The sequence below is a fragment of the Callorhinus ursinus genome, unplaced genomic scaffold (assembly GCF_003265705.2).
Source record: "Callorhinus ursinus isolate GAN/ISIS: 27379988/994484 unplaced genomic scaffold, GSC_fseal_2.0 scaffold15, whole genome shotgun sequence".
Lineage (NCBI taxonomy): Eukaryota > Metazoa > Chordata > Mammalia > Carnivora > Otariidae > Callorhinus > Callorhinus ursinus.
The window spans coordinates 4,299,120-4,319,251 of record NW_027397077.1 but is presented as its reverse complement, the minus strand read 5'-3'; the positions used below and the strand labels follow the sequence as shown (position 1 = coordinate 4,319,251).

The 20,132-nt window shown below is 51.1% G+C and overlaps 2 protein-coding genes across 2 annotated transcripts; both read left to right on the top strand.

Moving 5' to 3' along the window:
- The first annotated feature begins 5,471 nt into the window (after positions 1–5,471).
- Positions 5,472–9,874, top strand: LOC141374234 (serine protease 44-like). The gene is made up of 6 exons (XM_073901744.1): positions 5,472–5,535; positions 5,681–5,857; positions 6,051–6,219; positions 6,572–6,840; positions 7,854–8,005; positions 9,562–9,874. Exons 1-6 carry the CDS (start codon positions 5,472–5,474, stop codon positions 9,793–9,795), a joined length of 1,065 nt encoding a protein of 354 aa, XP_073757845.1. The 3' UTR covers positions 9,796–9,874.
- Positions 9,875–11,102: 1,228 nt separating this feature from the next.
- PRSS45 (Putative serine protease 45) lies at positions 11,103–19,381 on the top strand. The gene is made up of 6 exons (XM_025885667.2): positions 11,103–11,205; positions 13,183–13,209; positions 16,519–16,666; positions 17,187–17,452; positions 18,369–18,532; positions 18,871–19,381. The coding sequence occupies exons 1-6, from the start codon at positions 11,103–11,105 to the stop codon at positions 19,102–19,104; spliced, it is 942 nt and encodes a 313-aa protein (XP_025741452.1). The 3' UTR covers positions 19,105–19,381.
- The last annotated feature ends 751 nt before the right edge of the window (positions 19,382–20,132 follow it).

Genomic DNA, 20,132 nt, shown 5'->3' with positions numbered 1-20,132 from the left:
CTGCACTCGTCTGAGGGAAGGGATGCGCTCAGGATCCCACCCTTGGACAGGTGTCGCCCAGCCTACTTGCCTCACTTGGGGCCAACTTGGAAGGGCTTCTTGGAGGATCAGCTGAGACCTCAGTTGCAAATGCACTGTAGCTCAGCTTCTGCCATTGCCCAGTTCTGCCTCCCTTGCTCGCTTACCCACATATCTCCCGAGGGCACTCCTCTGCTGTCTGAGGGAGGCCGGGGTGGGACACTCTGCTTTGCACATACAGTTCCCGCTCAGGATCTGCTTCCGGGGAACCCCATCTGAGACACTTGGTCCAGACAACATGGGACAATGTGAGTTTCAATAAGGGTTTCAGTTCCCTATTGCTGAGTAACCAATCACCCCAAACCCAGTTGCTAAAAGTAACATGTTTCTTTTCTTTCTTTCTTTCTTTTTCGTTCTTTCTGTCTATCTTTCTTTCTTTCTTGTTTTCTTTTTTTCTTCTTTCTTTTTTTCTTTCCTTCCTTTTTTCTTTCTTTTTTTTTTTTTTTTTTTTTTTTTAGTTTTTATGTTCTGTGAAGTAGCCATGAGTACTGAATTAGCAAATACTGAACAACTGCTCCTCAGAGAAATACAGGAGTAGATTCCTGGGAGTCTTGCTGCACAACATTGTCACTGGGTGGTCAATATGTAGCTTTATTTTCTGTTTGTTTCTGGCTAAAGACACCTTATTTAATACACTCAGTTGATTCACTATTACTGAACTCAGGGCACACAGAAGTGTAATTTATACCCGTGCGAAGCTCACCTAACATGTCTTTTCTCTGCGACGCACATCACAGCTGGAGTCCTTAGCGACCCGAGACAGCCCCTAAGCAATATGCTTGGGAATCATTTTATTTATTTTATTTTTTTGCTTGGGGATCATTTTAAACAGCAAAATCAGCAGCAAAAAGAAAAAAAAAGCACAAAAATGGAAAAATATGGCACATGGTAGACTGGGAACAAGTGTTTACGCTATGAGAGCTGAAACTGGAAGGCATGGCGTCATCTTGTTGACCTCAGCTGAGAATGGTGCTCGTGTTGTTTCTGATGAGGTGTCTACTGTCACACTTCCCTGTGTTCCTCTTCACATTATTACTGGTTTGGAGCACCACTTGATTAGGTTGTGCTTCCGTCTAGCTTCATTTGTTTGGCATTCGTTGAGCTTCTGGGATCTCTGGGGTAATCGTTTTTTAAATTAAATTTGGAAAAATGTTTGACCATTCTTTCTTTTTTAAATTTATTTTTATTTTTTTAAAAGATTTTATTTATTTATTTGAGAGAGAGAGAATGAGAGACAGAGAGCACGAGAGGGAAGAGGGTCAGAGGGACAAGCAGACTCCCCGCCGAGCAGGGAGCCCGATGCGGGACTCGATCCCGGGACTCCAGGACCATGACCTGAGCTGAAGGCAGTCGCCTAACCAACTGAGCCCCCTGGGCACCTGACCATTATTTCTTTAAATATTTTTGTCTCTCCCACGCAGCACCTCTCCCTTGTGGAAGTGCCACAAGCCCACAGTGTTATATTTTTTTATACTCCCTCTTCTCTCTGTGTTTCATTCTGGTAATTTTCTTTTTTTTTGTTGTCATGTCTTTAAGTTCATCCATCTCTTCCTTCCGCCATGTTTAACATAATGTTAATCCCAGCAGTCACTGTCTTTTTTTCATCTGACACATGGTAGTTTATATATCTAGAAGTTTGATTTGGGTCTTTTTACATCTTCAATATCTGTACTTAACTTTTGAGTACATATGTATAGCTTACAGTTATAATCGCTGTTTTAATGTTCTTGCCAGTGATTTTAACACCTGTGTCAGTTCTTTGGATTGATTGGCTATTCTCCACCTTATGCATTGTATCTTCATGCTCCTTGAGTGTTGGGTATTCTTTGACTGGATACCAGACACTGTGACTTTTACCTGGATGTTTGATATTTTCCTAGAAATTTTCTTGAGCTTTATTTGGAATGCAGCGAAATTACTTAGAAATGGATATTTTCATGGGCGCCTGGGTGGCTCAGTTGTTAAGCATCTGCCTTCGGCTCAGGTCATGGTCCCAAGGGTCCTGGGATCGAGCCCTGCATTGGGCTCCCTGTTCAGCAGGAAGCCTGCTTCTCCCTCTCCCACTCCCCCCTGCTTGTGTTCCTTCTCTCGCTGTATCTCTCTCTGTCAAGTAAATAAGTAAAATCTTAAAAAAAAAAAAAGAAATGGATATTTTCAGGGCTCGCTTTAAAGATTTGTTAGACAGGACTGGAGCACTTCTCAGTCTAGGAACAATTATTTCCTGTTGCTGAAACAAGAACTTTTTTTTTTTTTTAAGATTTTTATTTGAGACAGAGAGAGAGTGCATGCATGAGCAGGGGGGATGGACAGAGGCAGAAGCAGACTCCCTGCTGAGCAGGGAGCCCAAGGCCGGACTTGGTGGGACTTGGTCCTGGGACTCTGGGATCATGACCTGAGCCTAAGGCAGACGCTTAGTGGACTGAGCCTCCTAGGCGGCCCGCCTGAGACAAGACTTCTCTGAACATGCTACCCAGGGCTCTGTGAATCTTGAGTTTTTCCAGTCTGGCTGTTGGAAACAGGCACTATTCCTGGGCCCCCCCGGTGAACACCGGGCATTGTTAATTCTAATCCTTTCAAGTGGTTATCTCTCTAGCTTCTGGTAGTTCCCCCCCACCCCCTCACTGATCACTACACTGGGGAGTACTCAAGGGGGAGCCTCTGCAGATCTCCAGAGTTCTCCCCGCCCCCCAGTGTTCTTTGCATAGCTGCCTGGGGTGCCCCCCCCCACTTTTCAGCTTCACTTGATCACCTCAGGGAGCCTGTGACATTCTGCCAAGGTTCCCCTTCTCTGAACTGTGGCCTAGAAACTCTCTGAAGTCCACAAGCAGAGCCATGATAGGACTCATCCCATTTGGTTTCCATCTATTAGCGGTCCTGCCCTTTGTGGCCTGGTGTCCAGTGTCCTGAAAACTGTCGTTTCATATTTTTGCCCACCTTTGGTTGTTTAGGTGGGAAGGGCAATCCCTATTAGTCTATCTTGGCCGGAAGGACAAGTGAGCACATGCATTTAATAACATTCTTCTGTAATTAAAAGAAAAATATCTGTTATATCTTTAAGTTGCTTCCCTTTATTTATTCTGTATCTTTTTCTTTTATTCATTCTTCCTAGGATGTTGTCTCTTATTAAGCTTTTCAGAGAACAAAATTCTGATTGTGTTCATCTTCTTCATAATTTTGTCTCTATTGACTTCTGCTGCAGTTTCTTACTAGTCGTTTCTTTCTCCCAAGCTCTGTCTTGGGGATTACTCCATTGATTGTTTTCAACTTTCTGAGCTGCATTTTTAGCTCTGATATGGTTGAAGCTTTACATTACTTTCTAGGACGACTATAGTTGCATCACGCGATATTTCGTATATAGTGCTTTCATTGGTAGTAGTCTTTAAATTGTCATTTTTTACCTCATGATTTTCTTTTTTTAAATTTTTTATTTTATTTTTAAGTAAGCTCTACATCCATCGTAGGGTTTGAACTCACGACCTGAGATCAAGAGTCCCATGCTCTACTCACTGAGCCAGCCAGGCGCCCCTCTCATGATTTCCTTTTTTTTTTTTTTAAAGCTTTTATTTATTTAATCATTTAGAGAGCAGGTGAGTGGGGGAGGGGCAGAGGGAGAGAGAATCTCCAGTGGACTCTGCGCTGAGCATGGAGCCGTGGAGCCGACGCAGGGCTTGATCCCATGACACTGAGATCATGACCTGAGCCAAAATCAGGAGTCAGATGCTCAAACGACTGGGCCAACCAGGCGCCCCTATGATTTCCTTTTTAATAGGAGGACCATCTTCTAGAGTTCTGTGTGTTTCAGAACTACGGGATTTTTTGTAGAAGTTGATTTTAGTATTATAGATGTGTGGCTCAAGAACAGAAGCCATAAAGTTGATTCCTTGAGTTTATTGGTCTTCCTTTGTGGCCTTCCTGAATGTTTCTTAAGTGCTCAATAAGAATGAATGTTCTCTGCTGGTAGTTGTAAAATTCATCATATTGCTATTAGATCATCAGTGGTGAGGGGCCTGGGTGGTTCAGTCAGTTTGAGCATCTGCCTTCGGCTCAGGTCATGGTCCCGGGGTCCTGGGATTGAGCCCCGCATCGGGCTCCCTGTTTAGCGGGGAGTCTGCTTCTCCCTCTGCCTCTCTCTCTCTCTGTGTGTGTCTCTCATGAATAAATAAATAAAATCTTAAAAAAAAAGGTTATCACTGGTCATAGCCAAATATCCTGTAATTTTTGCTTAATTTTGCCTCTATAAGCTATTGGCTTCTTAAGAGGAATGTTTGAAAAACTCTGGTTTCCCATGACGTTGGTCAACTGTTGTTTTACATATTAAGGGCTCCTCATTTTCTTCTTCTTCTTTTTTTTAAAGATTTTATTTATTTATTTGACAGAGAGAGACAGCAAGATAGGGAGCACAAGCAGGGGAAGTGGGAGAGGGAGAAGCAGACTTCCCGCCGAGCAGGGGGCCCGATGCAGGGCTCGATCCCAGGATGCCGGGATCATGACCTAAGCCAAAGGCAGACGCTTAATGACTGAGCTACCCAGGCGACCCCTGATTGCATCTTCTTGATTATTTTTTTATTTTAACTGTATATAAATCTCTCTGTCCCTTATATAATATTTTAATTAATTAATTAATTAATTTCTGAAAGAACGCACCAATAGGGGAACGGGCAGAAGGAGAGGGAGAGAGAGAATCTCAAGCCGACTCCGTCCTGAGTGTGGAGCCCATGTGGGGCTCTTACAACCCTGAGATCATGACCCGAGCTGAAATCAAGAGTCAGAGGCTTAGCTGACTGAGCCCCTCAGGTTCTCCCGTCTTGCGTAATCTTTGCCTTTGATTTTATGATCTGATAGAAACTTGCTATCCCACCTTCCTTTTGTATCAGATTTGTCTGGTATTTCATTCCTATTCCTTTATTACCAATGTATCTGCCTCTTTTTTTTAGTATCTGGTATGTTTCTGGACCTTATCTTTTTTACCAATGTGAAAGTTCTTGCTTGTCTGGTGTGTTCAGCCTGTTCACACTCAATTGCAAATGCTATCATATTAGGACTCGATACTGCCCTTTGGTTTTGTATTTTCTATTTATCATACTTCCTTTCTGTTTTTCACCTTCCATGGGGTAGAATGCATGTCCTTGTCCTTTCAAGGGCTCCAGCGATTAGATTACTCGGGCGTTTAACCCAGAAGATCTCTATTTTAAGGTCGATAAAAGCAACGACATCTTCAAGCGCCGGAGGAGCACTACCTGGATTGTTTCCGGTCGTATAACCAGGAAGCGGGAATCCTGGAGGTGCAGCTGGCTGGGAATTGTGCCCGCGCACCGGGGTCCAGCCAACGTGAGCGCAGGGCCGCGGGACGCCGCGAGAGGGCGCCTTGAGTGGGCTGCAGTGCGGGCGGGCCCATGGCGTCCCCCCGCGGCCCCCTGGGCCTCCTGCTCAGGCTCCTGCTCCTCCAGCCCCGGCTCGGTGGGGTCGGGGGAGGGGGGGCGAGGCCGTGCTGGGCTGCTCACGGGGTGGGGAGTGGAAGGGGGAGGTTTGCTGGGGGTGCGGGGGGAAGGGGCAGGCGAAGGGGTGCGCTCGGGCCAGCTCCTGTCTCACTGATCTTCCCCAGGTGAGGGTTACAGTCCCAGCGCGGATTCTGCAATGATCCCGGCGAGCCCAAAGGCGCCGTCGCCACCAGGAACCCCCGAGTCCCCGCGGATGCCAATATCCACTGCAGCTACAGCACCTCTAACACTCACAGTGGAGTCCAGCCAGACCACTGTCTTTGGAACGTTCTCTCGTCAAGGTACTGCTTCTGGACAGGTCTGGACAGGTCCGCCTGGGAGCCCAGAAGGGAAGCTGCTTGGCTGGGGAGCTACAAGGGTCAGACTCTGTCTTGAAGTGTTGGAGAGGAAACCTGGTTCTGCGGGCTGGTGGCCGGCCAGGGGCGCTGGGCGGGGAGCCAGACAGTAGCTTCACCTCCAGTCCCTTCTCTTCAGTGAGCCGACCAGGATGCGGCCAGAGGTCTATGAGGATAGCCAGTGGATTGCCCACCGCAGAGCGGAAGTGGCCCTGGCAGGTGAGCCTGCAGATCAATGACAGACACATATGCGGAGGCTCTCTCATTGCCAGTCGGTGGGTGCTGACCGCTGCCCACTGCATAATTAGGTGAGTGTCAGGGGCTCTGTGACCTGGAGCCCGTTGGGTCCCCATCCCCGAGCTTCCCCTTCCTCCTCTGGAAAGGAGTCACAGCGCCCTAGGTTTTATTCAGTCTGGAGTGAGACCTGAGAATTCGCATGTCTACCAAGTTCCCTGGGGCTGCTTTGGTGGTCTCGGGACCTCACTTGGAGAACCACTGGCTGGAGTGGTTCGGGGCTTGGGGACTGTATGTGGTGTGCAAGCAGGCAAGGGCCTGATGCTGGCCGAGGAGACGGGACCAGGCTGGGAAGAAGCTGGAAACTGTGGAAAGGGGAGTGTAGACCCTCCGGGATCTCTGGGAAGGGCATGTCCTTTCCCACAGCCACGAGGAACATACAGTGAGGCTGGGAGACAAACTGGTACATTCTCATTCCGAAACAACGCTGCTGGTTCCGGTGGAAGACATCGTTTGCCATCACTTTTACGACAGTAGAACGTTGAGACATGACATCGCCCTCATTCTACTGGCCTTCTCGGTGAATTACTCCTCGTACGTCCAGCCTGTGTGTCTCCCCGAAAGGTCTCTCCGCGTGGAAAGTGGGACAAAATGCTGGGTGACTGGCTGGGGCCAACTGGCAGCAGGTGAGACTGGTAAGTGGGGAGCCGAAGGGGCAGCCTGGGGTGCTGGTGTTGGCCCACAGGCGGTCGCACCAGGCACAGGGAGGCTGAGGCTTTAACAGGGGGACAAGAGAGGATGAGAGGTATTGCCAGGGAGTAACTGAACCGCTAGGAATTGCTTAATGAGGGCCGCCTGGGGGGCTCAGTCGGTGAAGCATCTGATTCGGCTCAGGTCAGGATCCCAGGGTCCGCGCTCAGTGGGGAGTCTGCTTCTCCCTCTCCCTTGACCCCTCTCCCTACTTGTGCGCACTCTCTCTCTCAAATAAAAGAAAATCATTAAAACAAGAATTGCTGTGAGAATGTTAGCACGTGGGGGCTCGGGGGCCAGGGATGATGGGTTCTGTTCAGCACGGATTTCAGCTCCGGGGGGGATGAGCTGGCTGCCAGTCAGAACTGCCCCTCCATGGAAGTCCCTGGTGGGGACATCCTCTCTTGTCCCCCTGTTAAAGCCTCAGCCTCCCTGTGCCTGGTGCGACCACCTGTGGGCCAACACCAGCACCCCAGGCTGCCCCTTCGGGTCCCCACTTACCAGTCCCACCTCCCCTTGGTGGGGAGGGAGCTGCTCGCGCCAGGGGGTGTGGGCTGAGCCAGAGCAACCCTCCTGGGGAGGCTGGAGGGCCTCCTATCTCGGGGAAGAGGCTGGACTGCAAGCTTTGGGGGCACTCCCTGTCTGAGAGTCTGTGATTCTGCTCGGCACAGGACACTTGTCACTTACTCTTGGGACTCAGAGTGATGCTTGCTTTTCTCTTCCGGTTTGTAAGGCCTGGGCTCTTTCTGTCCTGAGGGGTCCCTCCTTCTCCTGCCATGACCTTTCTTACTTCTTCCTCTCCCTCTCCCCTCACCCCCACAGCCTCCGTTCCCTCCTGTCAGTGGGACAGTATCCATTGCCCTGACGCCTCTGAGGGGGCAAGAGTGTGAGGTCACAGAGGGGGTTTGAGGGACTCCTGTGCTGTCCACTCACGCAGACCCCGACTTTGTCGCTCCAGCACCCGTGTCAGTTCGTCTTCAGGAGACCGAGCAACTCATTCTTCGCCACAAGAAATGTAACAAGATGCTGCGGACATGGTTACGAACATTTCGCAACCGAGTGAAGAAAGGGATGGTCTGTGGCTATCGAGAAGGGAAGAGTCTCTGCAAGGTCAGTTCCTGGCTCCGTTGTGGCTTCTTCGGTAACAGTGTCCCCCCCAGGCTTCCTCATTCCCAAGTGCCAGGGCCTGCGTGGTCGGCCACATCCTCCTTTCCCTCCGTAGTGAAGGAGATTCATGGGGAGAACCCCTCGTGGCTCCCCGGAGCTGGCCGGGCCTGCTCCTTGCTGCCTGGGGGCCCTGCCAAGGTGTGGGGACGTTGGGGGCGGGTAGTCCTAATACTCTACGTTCCTTGAATTGAGTTCCCCCTATGTGGCACTTCCTGTGTGAGCCAGTGGGAGCATTCACCCCCATGAGCTCTGTTAACCCCCGTCATAAGCCTGCCACATAGACATCATACCTGTCACACAGATGAGAGGAGGTCCAAAGGTGCTAGCTCAGGGACCCCTGTGGGTGCCTGCAGGCCTCCTGGGCCCACCGTCTTCCTCCTGCTCTGAGTGCTTTCCGGAGGAGGGGGCGTTTGAGCTGGGTCTCAGAGGATGAGTATTTGGATTTCTTGGAAAGAGAACAGCGCTGTAGGGAGAGGGAGCGGCACGGACAGTGGCTCCGAGGTCTGAGGGAACTTGTCACGTGTAGGGCCTGTCTTCCAGGTCTGGAGCAATGAGGTGGCCAGAGAAGAGGGCTGCAGTTGGAATCCGTGTGGCCTGGAGCGCTGGGCCGAGTTTCTCAACGCCATCTGGGCAGGACTGTAGGCTAGGTGTTTGTTTCCATCATCTAGGCGATGATGCGGGGTCCCGAGCAGGACCCGGGGCGATGAGGGGGTGAAGGGGGTGTGTCTGAGGTTGAGTCGTGAGTTCTTGGTGACTGCCTGCTGGGAGGGTGGGGGCGAGGGCGAAGTTGGGAGGGCTCTCTGTTTCTGTCTGAGCTGGCTGGTGGGGGCGGGGGCCCCAGAGCAGGTCTGGGAGAGGACAGGCAGGGTTCTACATCAGATGGGGTGTATATGGGATGTCTGGGATAGTCTGGAGACAGGGAACTGATGTGTGTGTGGTGTTGGCTCTGCGGGTTTAAGGTCAGGGAGTATTTCAGGTTGGAGGTGAGGATTATGGGATCCTCCAATGCAGGGTTGATATTCAAAGTATTTCACATCCGTGGAGGCCCAGGACCGGCCAATCAGAATAGACATGAGCCTTAGAGCTGGAGTAGGGCTCTGGAGGCTGCGTACTGTGCCAGGGGTACCCCTTTGGTTGCTGGGTCATGGGAGGCTTGGAGAGGACCATGGGGGACAGGTCAGGGGCAATGGAGGAACAGGGGCATTCGAAGAGGATTTCAACACATTATTAACAGTACTGTTGCCCTGGGGCCTACTGGCTATATATCTTGTGTGCATCCATGAGCACATGCGAAGCAGGAGTATTTCTCAGAGGTTGTTCAAGTTTTCACTTAGTTTTCAACTCTCAAATATTCCCAGAAACCTAGGGCTGGTGGAGCCTTCAGGGGAGTCCTGGGGAAGCCCCACGTGTGCCCATCTCCCCAACCCTTGCAGTGCAATCAACCAGTTCTGATGTTGATTCTCTTCCATTCCTGTGTTTGTTTCTTTCTCTTTTTCCAGGGAGACTCTGGGGGGCCCCTGGTCCGTGAACTTAATGAAACATGGGTCCAGGTGGGGATTGTGAGCTGGGGCATTGGCTGCGGTCGCAGAAATTATCCTGGAGTTTATACAGAAGTTAGTTTCTACAAGGACTGGGTCATTGATCACCTGAGTCAGGCTTGCTCTTGGGACTCAGCAGGCTCCTTCCCACTTCTGTGTCTGCTGCTGCCCCTGGGCATCCTGGTGGCCCCGTGATCACCCCGGCCCACCCCCCTCCTGTTTCCGGGTCTCGCACTGGGCCTCTCCTCCGACCTCCCCCTCCTACTCAAATGCCCTTTCCTCCAATTCTGCTTGGCGTCCACTGAGCAAGGAGCCCAATCCCAGGACCCTGGGATCACGACCTGAGCTGAAGGCAGATGCTAAACCGACTGAGCCACCCAGGCGCCCTGTCCCCTCCATTTTGTTAAACATTTGTGCTCCTACTGGGAGGAAGGCAAGTGAGATTTATTGTATTAGGCACTGGCTCTTTACCCTCTTTCTCTGGCTCAGTGTCCCAGCGTCTCTCTCTCTCTCTCTCTCTCTCTCTCTCTGGCTTGGTAAAATAGACATCACTGGTTCCACTCCCCGAGTTTTCAGTCCTGTAGGTCTGGGGCGGGCCTGAGAACTACATCTCTAGCAAGGTGATGGTGTTGCCGCTCTGGGCACCACTGCTCGGCATGAACACGAGTAGAGAAGGCATCCTCCTCTTGACCACCGTGACATGGAAGTGGCACACAGTACTTCCACTCACCTGTCAGTGGTGGGAACTCATTATGTGGACCCTAGAACTGGACGCCCCCTCCCTGCCACTAGACAAGAGAAGCAGGAATCTTGGTGGTCTGCTCCTGATTCTGCCACACCCAGCAGATGCAAAGACTGTATCCTGCAAAATTGCTCTGCGATGGCCTGGCATCCACCACCATCTCTTTCGGGTGCGACCATCTGATCGGTTGTCCGTGGAAGAAGAGGAATGCCTTTCCTCTCTCAGGACTTCCCCAAGACTCCTTATTCCAGTCTTAGGTCCAGCGCCAATGTCAGTTTCCTGAAGACATCTTCCGGGATTCCCTCACCTTACTCTTCCTTTCTTGTGCTTCCCACATCTTTTCAGATTCTCAGATCAACATAACTTGCAAACCTTTCCCATGCACCAAGCCCAGGGGACCAAGGGTGTGTCAGAGGCTGGGCGACAAAGGTACCCTCAGAGGTCCAGAGACTGGGGGCACCGTCCCCAACTTAAAGCAATTGGGGGTGCTTTCATGGAGTTGGCCACCCTGGAGGCAATCTCAGATCCCGGGCTCCGAGGCCATCTTCAAGGAACAGGCACGAGGTGTGGGTGCGGATGCAGGAGACGCGCCCATGGGTGCAGGGGGAATGTCCGGGGCGTTGTCCCGGGCTGGCGCGGCCGTCATGCGCCCGGAACTCCATCACGTGCTAGAGGCGCCCTTGCTCGCGGCAGGGTCGCCATCACCTGCCGGGGCTCGCGGCGCCGTGTTTGCCCCGTTAGGTGGCACCTCCTGGGCCTCATGGCCGCCTTGACGTTCAGCCGCAGCGCTGGGCCTCGAGCCTCGGGGCCCTGGGGCCTGAGCCGCTGCATCCTGCTGCTGCTGCTGCCGCTGCTGACCTCGGGTAGGGCGGCGCCTCCTCCGCCAGCGTGTGTCCCTCCGTCCGCCCCGTCTGCCACCTTCCCTGTACCCACCCCACCCCCGCTGCCCTCCCCTCTGCCTCCCATCCCCCCGTCAACGAACTTGAGCGCGTTTCTAGCTCTTTGGCCCGTGGGACTCTGTGCCCCCCCCTTGGTCCCCTGTCCTCCACTGTCACCCCCCAGGATGTCGCCAGACTCCTGCCGGCCCCGCTCTGGCCTCCTTCCTCAGGCGCCACGCGCCCTGCCGCCTCGTGGGGACCAGCAGTGCCGAGGACCCCCGCATCTTCTCCCGATTCGCGGCCACTTGCTCCCCAGTCCATGCCCGCGGACGTCGTGGCTGAGACCCTAGCCGCCCGTCGGGGCCTGGTCAGGTCTCCCGCTTCCCCTTCTCCCGCCGCCGCCGCAGGCCGCTGCGCATGCGCTGCGGGCAGGCCTCCCGTGGCCTCCCTGCGCTGAAACCCGGCTCCCACCGGCCCTCTTCATCCCCGGCCTCTGTTCCCCCTGGCGCCCCGCTCGCCGCTGCTTCATTCACCCCGAAGACGCAGGCCCCCGGGTGCTGTCCCCCTTGACGGCCTCCGGCCCCCAGGGGCCCCCCCGCCCCCCCGGGCCCCCGGCCCCTCCCCCCCCCCCCCCCCCCCGTTTCTTTAGCAATCAGAGACTTCCCTCCTGTTCGAGGTCAGCGCGCTCACCCTGCTCTGCGCGGCAGGCCCTCCCCGCGCTGTGCTCCTCCGTCAAATTCTTGCCCATCTTCATCCTCTCCTCTTCGCTGTAGTTTCTTCTCCCCGTCCCTTCCCCCTCAATGCCAGATTTCTCGAAGTAGCAGTTTCCACTTCATGCTTCCATCCAGGGCTTCCTCACTTGCCCCTGAATCCTTGGCCCATTCCTGCCGCGTCCCCGACCCTTCTACCACTTCCTCCGTTTTCATTTTTTCGACGCCCTTGGCTTCTCAGGCCGTGCCTCCCGATTCGCCTCTGCCTCAGGGTAACTCTCCTGCTCCCCGCGGGCTTCCCAGGCCAGCCATGCTCTATTCATGCCTGTTCCCTGCCGTGCTGTCTGGGTTCCCTTTTCGCTTGCCCCGGGCACTGAGCTGCAATTCCTGTGATGGCGCCTCACAGAGCAACGGATCTGCAAGTGCAACCGCCTGCTGCATGACCTAGAAACATCTCAGCTCCCTGGGGTCCAAAGCGGAGCCTCTCATCTTCCTATAAACTGGGTTCTCTTACTCTGCTCTCTAAGGCGGTGGATAGTAGGCACTCCTCTCTAAAAGCAGAAACTGGGGGTCATCCTAGACGGAGCCATCTGCCTGCATCCCACATCCAGCTCACCAGGTCTATTCTCACTGCCGCCTCCTCATGTAGACCACCTCCTTTCCTGCTGGGTCCTGCAGAGGCTCTGGTGGGATCGGACTGCCTGCAGTCTTGTCACCTTCCTACTTACTCTTCACCCTCCAAGCCTGACTATGTCACCCTTCCACCCGCCTCCCTCCTCCCAGAGGGTCTCTTGGCTTCTCGGCCTGGCTTATGAGGCCCCTGGTGATTGACCCCTGACTCTTCCTCCATCATTTCTTGCCATCCTTGGCCTTGTCTTTTATTCTCTGGAGGCTCTGGCATACACCATGGTGTTTCTTTTGCAAGGAATGCCATTGTCACTTTTCTGTTTTTTTTCCCTCTTTCCGTCTTTAACACCTGGCACAATAACCCCGCTTCTCAGGAGCCTCCTGTCCCCCCTTTCTTCTGGGCTCTCCTGGAACCTGTGGTCCTGTGCTTGCACTGACCTCACACAGGTGGTTTTGTTTACTTCCGTCTCCGCCGCTGGACAGCGTGTCACCTGTTTGGTACACTCTGTCCTCCCGCCGGTCTTGGCTGGGAATGGAGGTGGGCGATGAGGGAATATTTGGTGAACTAATGAGTGAACTAATTCGTGATCTCTTGCTTCATCTCTGTTCCCCTTTTCTCCTCCAGGTTATAAAGAAAACACTTCCATACCAGGTGGGTAGGGTGAGCCGCTGCTTCAGAAAACCCTCAGCTGCTGGGAGGATGTGTTCTGAAGAGGGTCACAGAGATGGTGTGTCTGGGTCCGTAGGAAGCAGGAATTTAGTCTGAAGGGCCTGCTTGCTAAAGGGCCTTTTTCCTTAGACGTCAGGTATGGTGGGTTAGGTTGCTCACTGGTTCATGGGCTCCCAATGCCATAGGTCCTCCCTGATTGGTTATGAATTGTTTGGTTGATGAAATTAGTTATTCCTGCTGATGTCCGTGCCCTGCTGCTCTTCCCCCTCCTCACCCAACCTTTCTGGTATGTTCAATGTGTGTCTGCTTGTGTGTGTTCTTGTCAAAATACATATTGTGGTTTTGTGGGCATGTATTTGTAACTTATATAAATGGTGTATACTCTAGATCTCTTTCTGTCTCCTCCTCTTTTCACCAGTTCCATTAAAAATTTTTTTTTTAATTTGGAAATAATTTTAAACTTACAAAACACTGCAAAAAAAATACAGCTAGGTCAAGGAACACATATATAATTTTTTCAGAATCAGTTGAGGGTAATACACAGCCTGACTCCTGATCTCTAAATACCTAGGCATGCTTTTTTCTAAGACTCTTCCCTTAGATAACCACAGTGTCAACTGATCAACTTCACTTATCGCTTATAAACCACCTCTCAACTTCAAAAATGTACATTGATACAGTGCTTTTATGTACCGTCCATAATCTAATGTGGCCAGCTCTCTGCATTCCTACCAGCCATTCGTAAAGGTGTAATATTGTTACAGACATACCAACCGTGGTACGATGCAGCTTTTATATCTTTTTGCCGATTTTTTATCTAACAGATAAAAAAATGGCTTCTTGATTTAATTGACATTTTTCTCATTGTGAATGGGTTTCAGCCTGTCTCAATATGCTTTTGGCCTCTTGAGTTTCTTCTTCTAATAAATTGCCTGTCCTCCTTTGCATATTATCTGTTCTTTTTTTTCTTGTTGATTTCCTAGAGCTCCTTGTATATTCCTAATAAAAGTCTTGTATTGATTTTCTTTTTTTAATTTTTTTAAATTTTTAAAAAAATATTTTATTTATTTAAGAGAGAGAATGAGATAGAGAGAGCATGGGGGGGGAGGGTCAGAGAGAGAAGCAGACTCCCCGCTGAGCAGGGAGCCCGATGCGGGACTCGATCCCGGGACTCCAGGATCATGACCTGAGCCGAAGGCAGACGCTTAACCAACTGAGCCACCCAGGCGCCCTTGTATTGATTTTCGATATTGCAAATATTGCCTTCCAATCTGTCATCTGCCAGTTAACTTTATTCCCAGGGTAAAAAAAGAAATCCTTAATTCTGATGTAATAAAATTAATCAATTTGATGTTTTTATGGTTTGTTTTGAGATTTTGTCTAGGGAGCCCTTTCTCACCCCATGTCATATGGCCTACTGTTAACTTTAGAGTTTCACTTTCCTATTTAGATCTCCAAGTGCTGCTAGGGAGGAATCCAGTTTTGTTTTTCTTAAATCTCTTATAGTGAGTCAGTTTTCCCAACACCATCTATTCAACATCCATCCTTCACCCACTGATGGTAGTGGCTTCTTTATTTACATTAAGTTCCTTTGTCCCCAGGACAATCTCAAGCTCTCTATTCTTTTCCATTGCTTCATTTGTCTGTCCTTGTCAATATCACACTGTTTTTGCTGTTATGGCTTTGATATGTGTCTTGATACCTGCTAGGACAAGTGTCCCTTTATGTTCTACTTTTTCAGAGACTGAGCTATTCATGGACTTTCGTTTTTCTACTTCAATTTTGGAGTAAGTTTATAAAGTTTCCTAAAATTCTAACTTGGAAAATGACTTTATCAATTACTTTTGGGAAAAAGTACACCATGAAATGTTTAGTTGTTTATTTAAAAGCAAGGGATGTCTCTCCATTTGTGCTGATCCTTTTCAGTGTCCTTTATTAGGGCTTTATTTATTTTTTTCTTTATTAGAGTTTTAAATGTATCACCACAGCAATCTGGCATAGTGTTGGATAAGTTAATTTCTTGGTACTTACGATTTTTTGTTATTGAAGATAAGATATATTTTGAATATATTTTCTAGTTGATTGTGCTGGAGTAGAAAAGTAACTGATTTAAAAAGTAAGTTGTTGAAATATTATATACACACACAAAAGTACACAAATTTTAAGTGTCCAGCCTAGGAAATTATCACACAGTGAACTCACCTGTGTTACTTACTGTCTTGGTCAGAAAGTAGAGCTATACCAGCCCCAAATCTCCCTTATGCTCTCTCGTTTACTTCCCCTGCCTTCCTCCCACAAAGTACCATTATTCCTGGCTTCTGACCATATAGAATCTTTTTGCCTGTTCCTTAATGTTATATGGTATTTGCTGGTAGGTTTGTGGTCTCTAACTTTTATAAAGTTAAGGATTTCCTTTCTGTTCCAAACTAAGTAAGAGGTGTTTTTGTTTCTGTTTTTTTTTTTTAGTCATAAATATGTGTTGAATTTTTCAAATGTCTTTTTCTATGTCTTTTGAGAAGAGCATATGATCTTTAGAGAAAAAGAACCGTTTATGTGGCAAATACACTGAGGGCTTTTCCATTGTGGGACCACCCTTGCACTCCTGGGACAATCTCTACATGATCGTGGTGCGTTATTTTTTCAAAATATAATGTTGAGTAATATTCTGTTTAGAAATTTTTGCATCTGTGTTCGTTCATACAGCCGTACCACTTGATTGTGTTGGAACTCCGTGCAGACAAAGACTATATAAGCTGTGAGTGGGGGGACCTCTGTGGGCTCCATGCTGAGGCTCTTTCTTGAATGGCCTGTGTAATGGTTTCTGACACAGAAGTCTGGAAGTTTTCTCAGCTACGAGTAATGTGGGGACAGAGGCCTTCTGCATCGAAGAGATGCAGCAAGCGTTATAGCCCTTCAGGAACATGGCCTCGGGACTTAAGCCAGACACAAGAGAATGCATGGCTTGTCCCGGGGCTCCTCCTGGGCTTCTCCCTTGTTTTGGGGCTCCCTGCTAATTGCTCCCTGTTGTCTCAGTATCTCTCTCCCCTGTGATGTCTTTATGTCTCTGTCTTGAAGCCTTGTATCTCTGTCACTGTCATTTTTTGTCTAGCACAGTGCCTCTGGGCAGGCCTCTGTCCTTCTCTCACCCTGTCTCCCCATCTTTGAAATGGGGACAAGCCCCTGGTTTACAGCTTTGGGCACACTGTCCTGGGGTGGGGGGCGTCTTGGTCTTAGTTGTCCTCATCCTCCAGTATGTGGTCACTGTGTCTCTCTGGCACATTGTCCCTGAAGTTTGTGGCAGACCCTGGTGGTCAGAGGACTTGGACGTGACCCGCCATTGGCCCTGGGAGGTGAGCGTCCGGCTGGAGAATGAGCACATATGTGGAGGGGCCCTCATTGAACTCGACTGGGTGGTGACTGCTGCCCACTGCATCCAAGGGTGAGTGTGGCTCCTGTGTCCCCAGCCTGGAGACCCGGGGCTGCCACGGGCCTAGCGCATCCCCCCCGTTTCCTCTGTGAAACAGTGTGGGAGTCGGGAGGTGAGGGGGAGGAGGAAGGGATGTCCAGAATGGGGAAGAGTCCTGCTCAGGGTCTCACAGGAGCCCCAAGCAACAAAGACTGTATCTTGAGCAGGGCAGCAGGGAAACCCAGCAGACAGCTCCTACACCTCACCCCCCCCACCCCTCACACACACGAGAACATACACGTGTACCGACACCTGCGTGCTCGCGTACGCTGCACAGAGATGAGGCCACCTTGGATCGACTTGGACAGTGAATGGGGAGGTAGTCAGTCATACCTCTGACCCTGAGAGCCTCCAGGCTGGATTAGGAAGATGGAGTGAGCAGAGCAAATCATGCAGGGCTTCTGCCAAGGGAGAGGGTCTTCGGTGGAGGTAGGAGCATTGTGTTGTTGGCGAACCTGACATCTACTAGCCGGGGCTGTATGTCTCCTTGTAGCACCAAAGAATACTCAGTGATTCTTGGCACCTCCAAGCTGAAGCCCTTGCAGCCTGCCTTGATCCCTGTGAAGGACATCGTCATGCACCCCAAGTTCTGGGGCCGGACTTTCATCATGGGGGATGTTGCCCTTCTCCAGCTTCACAGCCCGGCCACCTTCAGCAAGTATGTGCAGCCCATCTGCCTCCCGGAGCCCAGCTACAACCTCAAGGTTGGGACCCAGTGCTGGGTGACTGGCTGGGGCCAGGTTAAACAGCGCTTCTCAGGTGAGCACGAGGTGATGGGTCGAGGGTGGGGTCCAGAACCACAGAGGGGGCACCGCCTTCCTTCTGGGGCCTTGCCTGCTGGAACCTTTCATGGTGCCTCTCAGGAAGCTTGTGGCTGTTACCTCCGGGCCCTGGTTCTTTGGATGTGTTAGGACTCACCTCATGTGGAAACCATTCTCATGGTTTACACCACTGTGCTTGCTGTGGGCACCTCGCCCAGGTCTAGCAGCACCTGGGCTGGGCATGATCTTTTGCCTCTTATGGCAGCTCAGAGTCAGGGAACCCTACATTTACTCGCCCACTCATTCATTCACCTGACAAGCCCCAAGCGTCTGCCGCACACCAAACCCTTCAAGTCAGTTAACACGTGTCTTACCTGCAGGGCACTCGTCACTGAGTGTGGGTGGGGGCCCAGGCTGATGAGGAAAGAGGCAAAGACTTTGTCAGGTGACCTTGAGATCAAGCTGGGAGGGATCTGGGATGAGCTCTGGGCAGGGGTCTATTTGAGATGCCAGAGGCGGGGAGCGAGTGTAACCAGGTGACAGAGGGCACAACCAGAGGCCGGAGAGAAGCAGGACGTGGTTGGGGTCTCAGTTTGTGAGTGGTTGGGGTCTCAGTTTGTGAGTGGTTGGGGTCTCAGTTTGTGAGTGGTTGCACTGAAACTTGGATCGTGGTCCGCTTGGTTCGGAAGCCAAAGCTTCCCAGAGAAAAGGATCCCGAAAGAGAGCCTGAGAGGGTGAGGGGCTTGTCAGACACGGTCCCCACCGCAGGGGGACAGACGGGTGAAGGAGGGCATGGCGGTGAGAAGGGGCGTGGCTTGGCTGAGTCTCAGAAACGGAGGCGACGGGGCCCTGGCAAGAGGCCGGGGCTCAGTGGAGTGAGGAGTCCTTTCTCACCCTGCTGGGCTCCTCCACAGCGAACTCCACACTGACCGCAGAGCTGCAGGAGGCTGAGGTGTTTATCATGGACAACAAGAAGTGTGACCAGATTTACCGCAAGAAGTCCCCCATCCCCCACCTTGCCCCCCTTGTCCTGGGGGACATGATCTGTGCCACCAATTATGGAGAAAACCTGTGCTCTGTGAGTCTCTGGGAGGTCCTGGCAGTTCTTCGGTTGGGAGCGACTCCCAGGGTGTAGGGGGGAATTTCCGGGGAGGTGTTTGCTTGGCTTCCCTCTTTGTCACCATCACCAGGTAGTGCTCTGCTCCCATCTTCCTTGCCCTGGGACTTTGATTTTGCCTGATATTCTGGGATGGGTCTACAGCTGAGGAGCTGAAGGAGGAGCTGAAGGATGTAGTGAGATCCTCAGGGAGTGAAAGAATCTTCCAAGAGAAGTCAGAGGGTGGGCATCCTGGGTCCTCTGGGGTCCTGGGTCCCAGTGGGGCCCAGAGCTTCCATTATTCTTCTCTCTTTACCTAGGGGGATTCTGGGGGCCCATTGGCTTGTGAAGTCGAGGGCAGATGGATTCTGGCTGGGGTGTTGTCCTGGGAAAAGGCCTGTGCCAAAGCAGAGAACCCAGGCGTGTACACCCGCGTCACCAAATACAGCAAGTGGATCAAGAAGCAAATAAGCAGTGGGCCTCTCTCAGGCCCCCAAACCTCCGCCTGGTTCCTACTCCTGTTCTGGCTGCTGCAGCCCCAGATGGGTCCTTGATCGCCGCTCTCTCTTCTTCTTCCTGCTTTGCCTCTGCTGGATGGGTCCAGATCAAGGTTAGACCAAGGTCATGTGTCTGTATTCAACAGGAGTCAAGGTGGGGAAAGAGTGGCCCCTGGGAGATGGGGCTCTGCACTGGATCCCAGTGGGGAGGGATGTGGTGGATGACTAGGCCTTGGGTGACCAGGAGAAGGGAAGTGTGGCCTAGAAGGGCTCTGGAGTTGGGGACCAGGAGAGCAGGGATTAAATTTGTACAAATGTGAGCTGGCTCTGTTCTCTTTTCTGGGCGACACTGGGGGGTTGAGGGTGGGTGGGAGGGCAGGGACTCCTGGAATGAATTCTGTCAGCAGGCTCCCCAGAGTGGAGGCTGATGGTTTTTACGATGTCACTAGTGCAGGGGCATAGGAAAAGGGCCTGAGCCCGAGGCCTCAGTTTCCTCATCTGTAAAGTGGGCCTGCTGCAAGGGAGCAGCTGAAACATGCCTCATAGGCTGACTGTAGGAAGGACTCACCTAAAGTGCTCCAAATTTAGCTTTCTTTCTTTCTTTCTTTCTTTCTTTCTTTCTTTCTTTCTTTTTTTAACGGCACTAAAAACTGCTTACAGAAGTATTACATGTTCATCATCTATGTTTTTATCTTTAAAACTTTTTTTTAAATTATAGGCAATTCTGAATACATTCTTGTGATTTACTGAAAATATTCAGAAATACATGTAAAGATTCCGCCCCACCCCCCCCCAACCACCTCCCACCACCAGTGCTGCTCCCTTCCCCAGGAGTAATCTGTTGGCATCCTTAAATAAAATGTCTTTATGATTCTTAAAAAATAAGTGGGATTTTATATGTCTTGTTCATAATCCACATTTTTAAAAAATTACACACGTTGACAAACTTTCTCTGTCAGTACTTAGAGCTAGTCATCATGTGACGTTACTGCACGTGTTCTGTGCGGCTGGGACATAGGCTCTGTAACCGGGACCAGGTTTTAGGCCGTTTTAGACTCGTCAGCCTGGCGGCAGGGCTGCGTGCA

Bases quoted from the DNA above. Each gene is read 5' to 3' on its own strand.
- PRSS45 (XM_025885667.2), top strand. From the start codon at position 11,103: ATGGCCGCCTTGACGTTCAGCCGCAGCGCTGGGCCTCGAGCCTCGGGG. The intron at 13,210-16,518 runs GTGGGTAGGGTG...TTGTCCCTGAAG, and splicing joins AGAAAACACTTCCATACCAG to TTTGTGGCAGACCCTGGTGG. The intron at 18,533-18,870 runs GTGAGTCTCTGG...CTCTTTACCTAG, and splicing joins ATGGAGAAAACCTGTGCTCT to GGGGATTCTGGGGGCCCATT.
- LOC141374234 (XM_073901744.1), top strand. From the start codon at position 5,472: ATGGCGTCCCCCCGCGGCCCCCTGGGCCTCCTGCTCAGGCTCCTGCTC. The intron at 5,858-6,050 runs GTACTGCTTCTG...CCTTCTCTTCAG, and splicing joins TGGAACGTTCTCTCGTCAAG to TGAGCCGACCAGGATGCGGC. The intron at 6,220-6,571 runs GTGAGTGTCAGG...CCTTTCCCACAG, and splicing joins GCTGCCCACTGCATAATTAG to CCACGAGGAACATACAGTGA.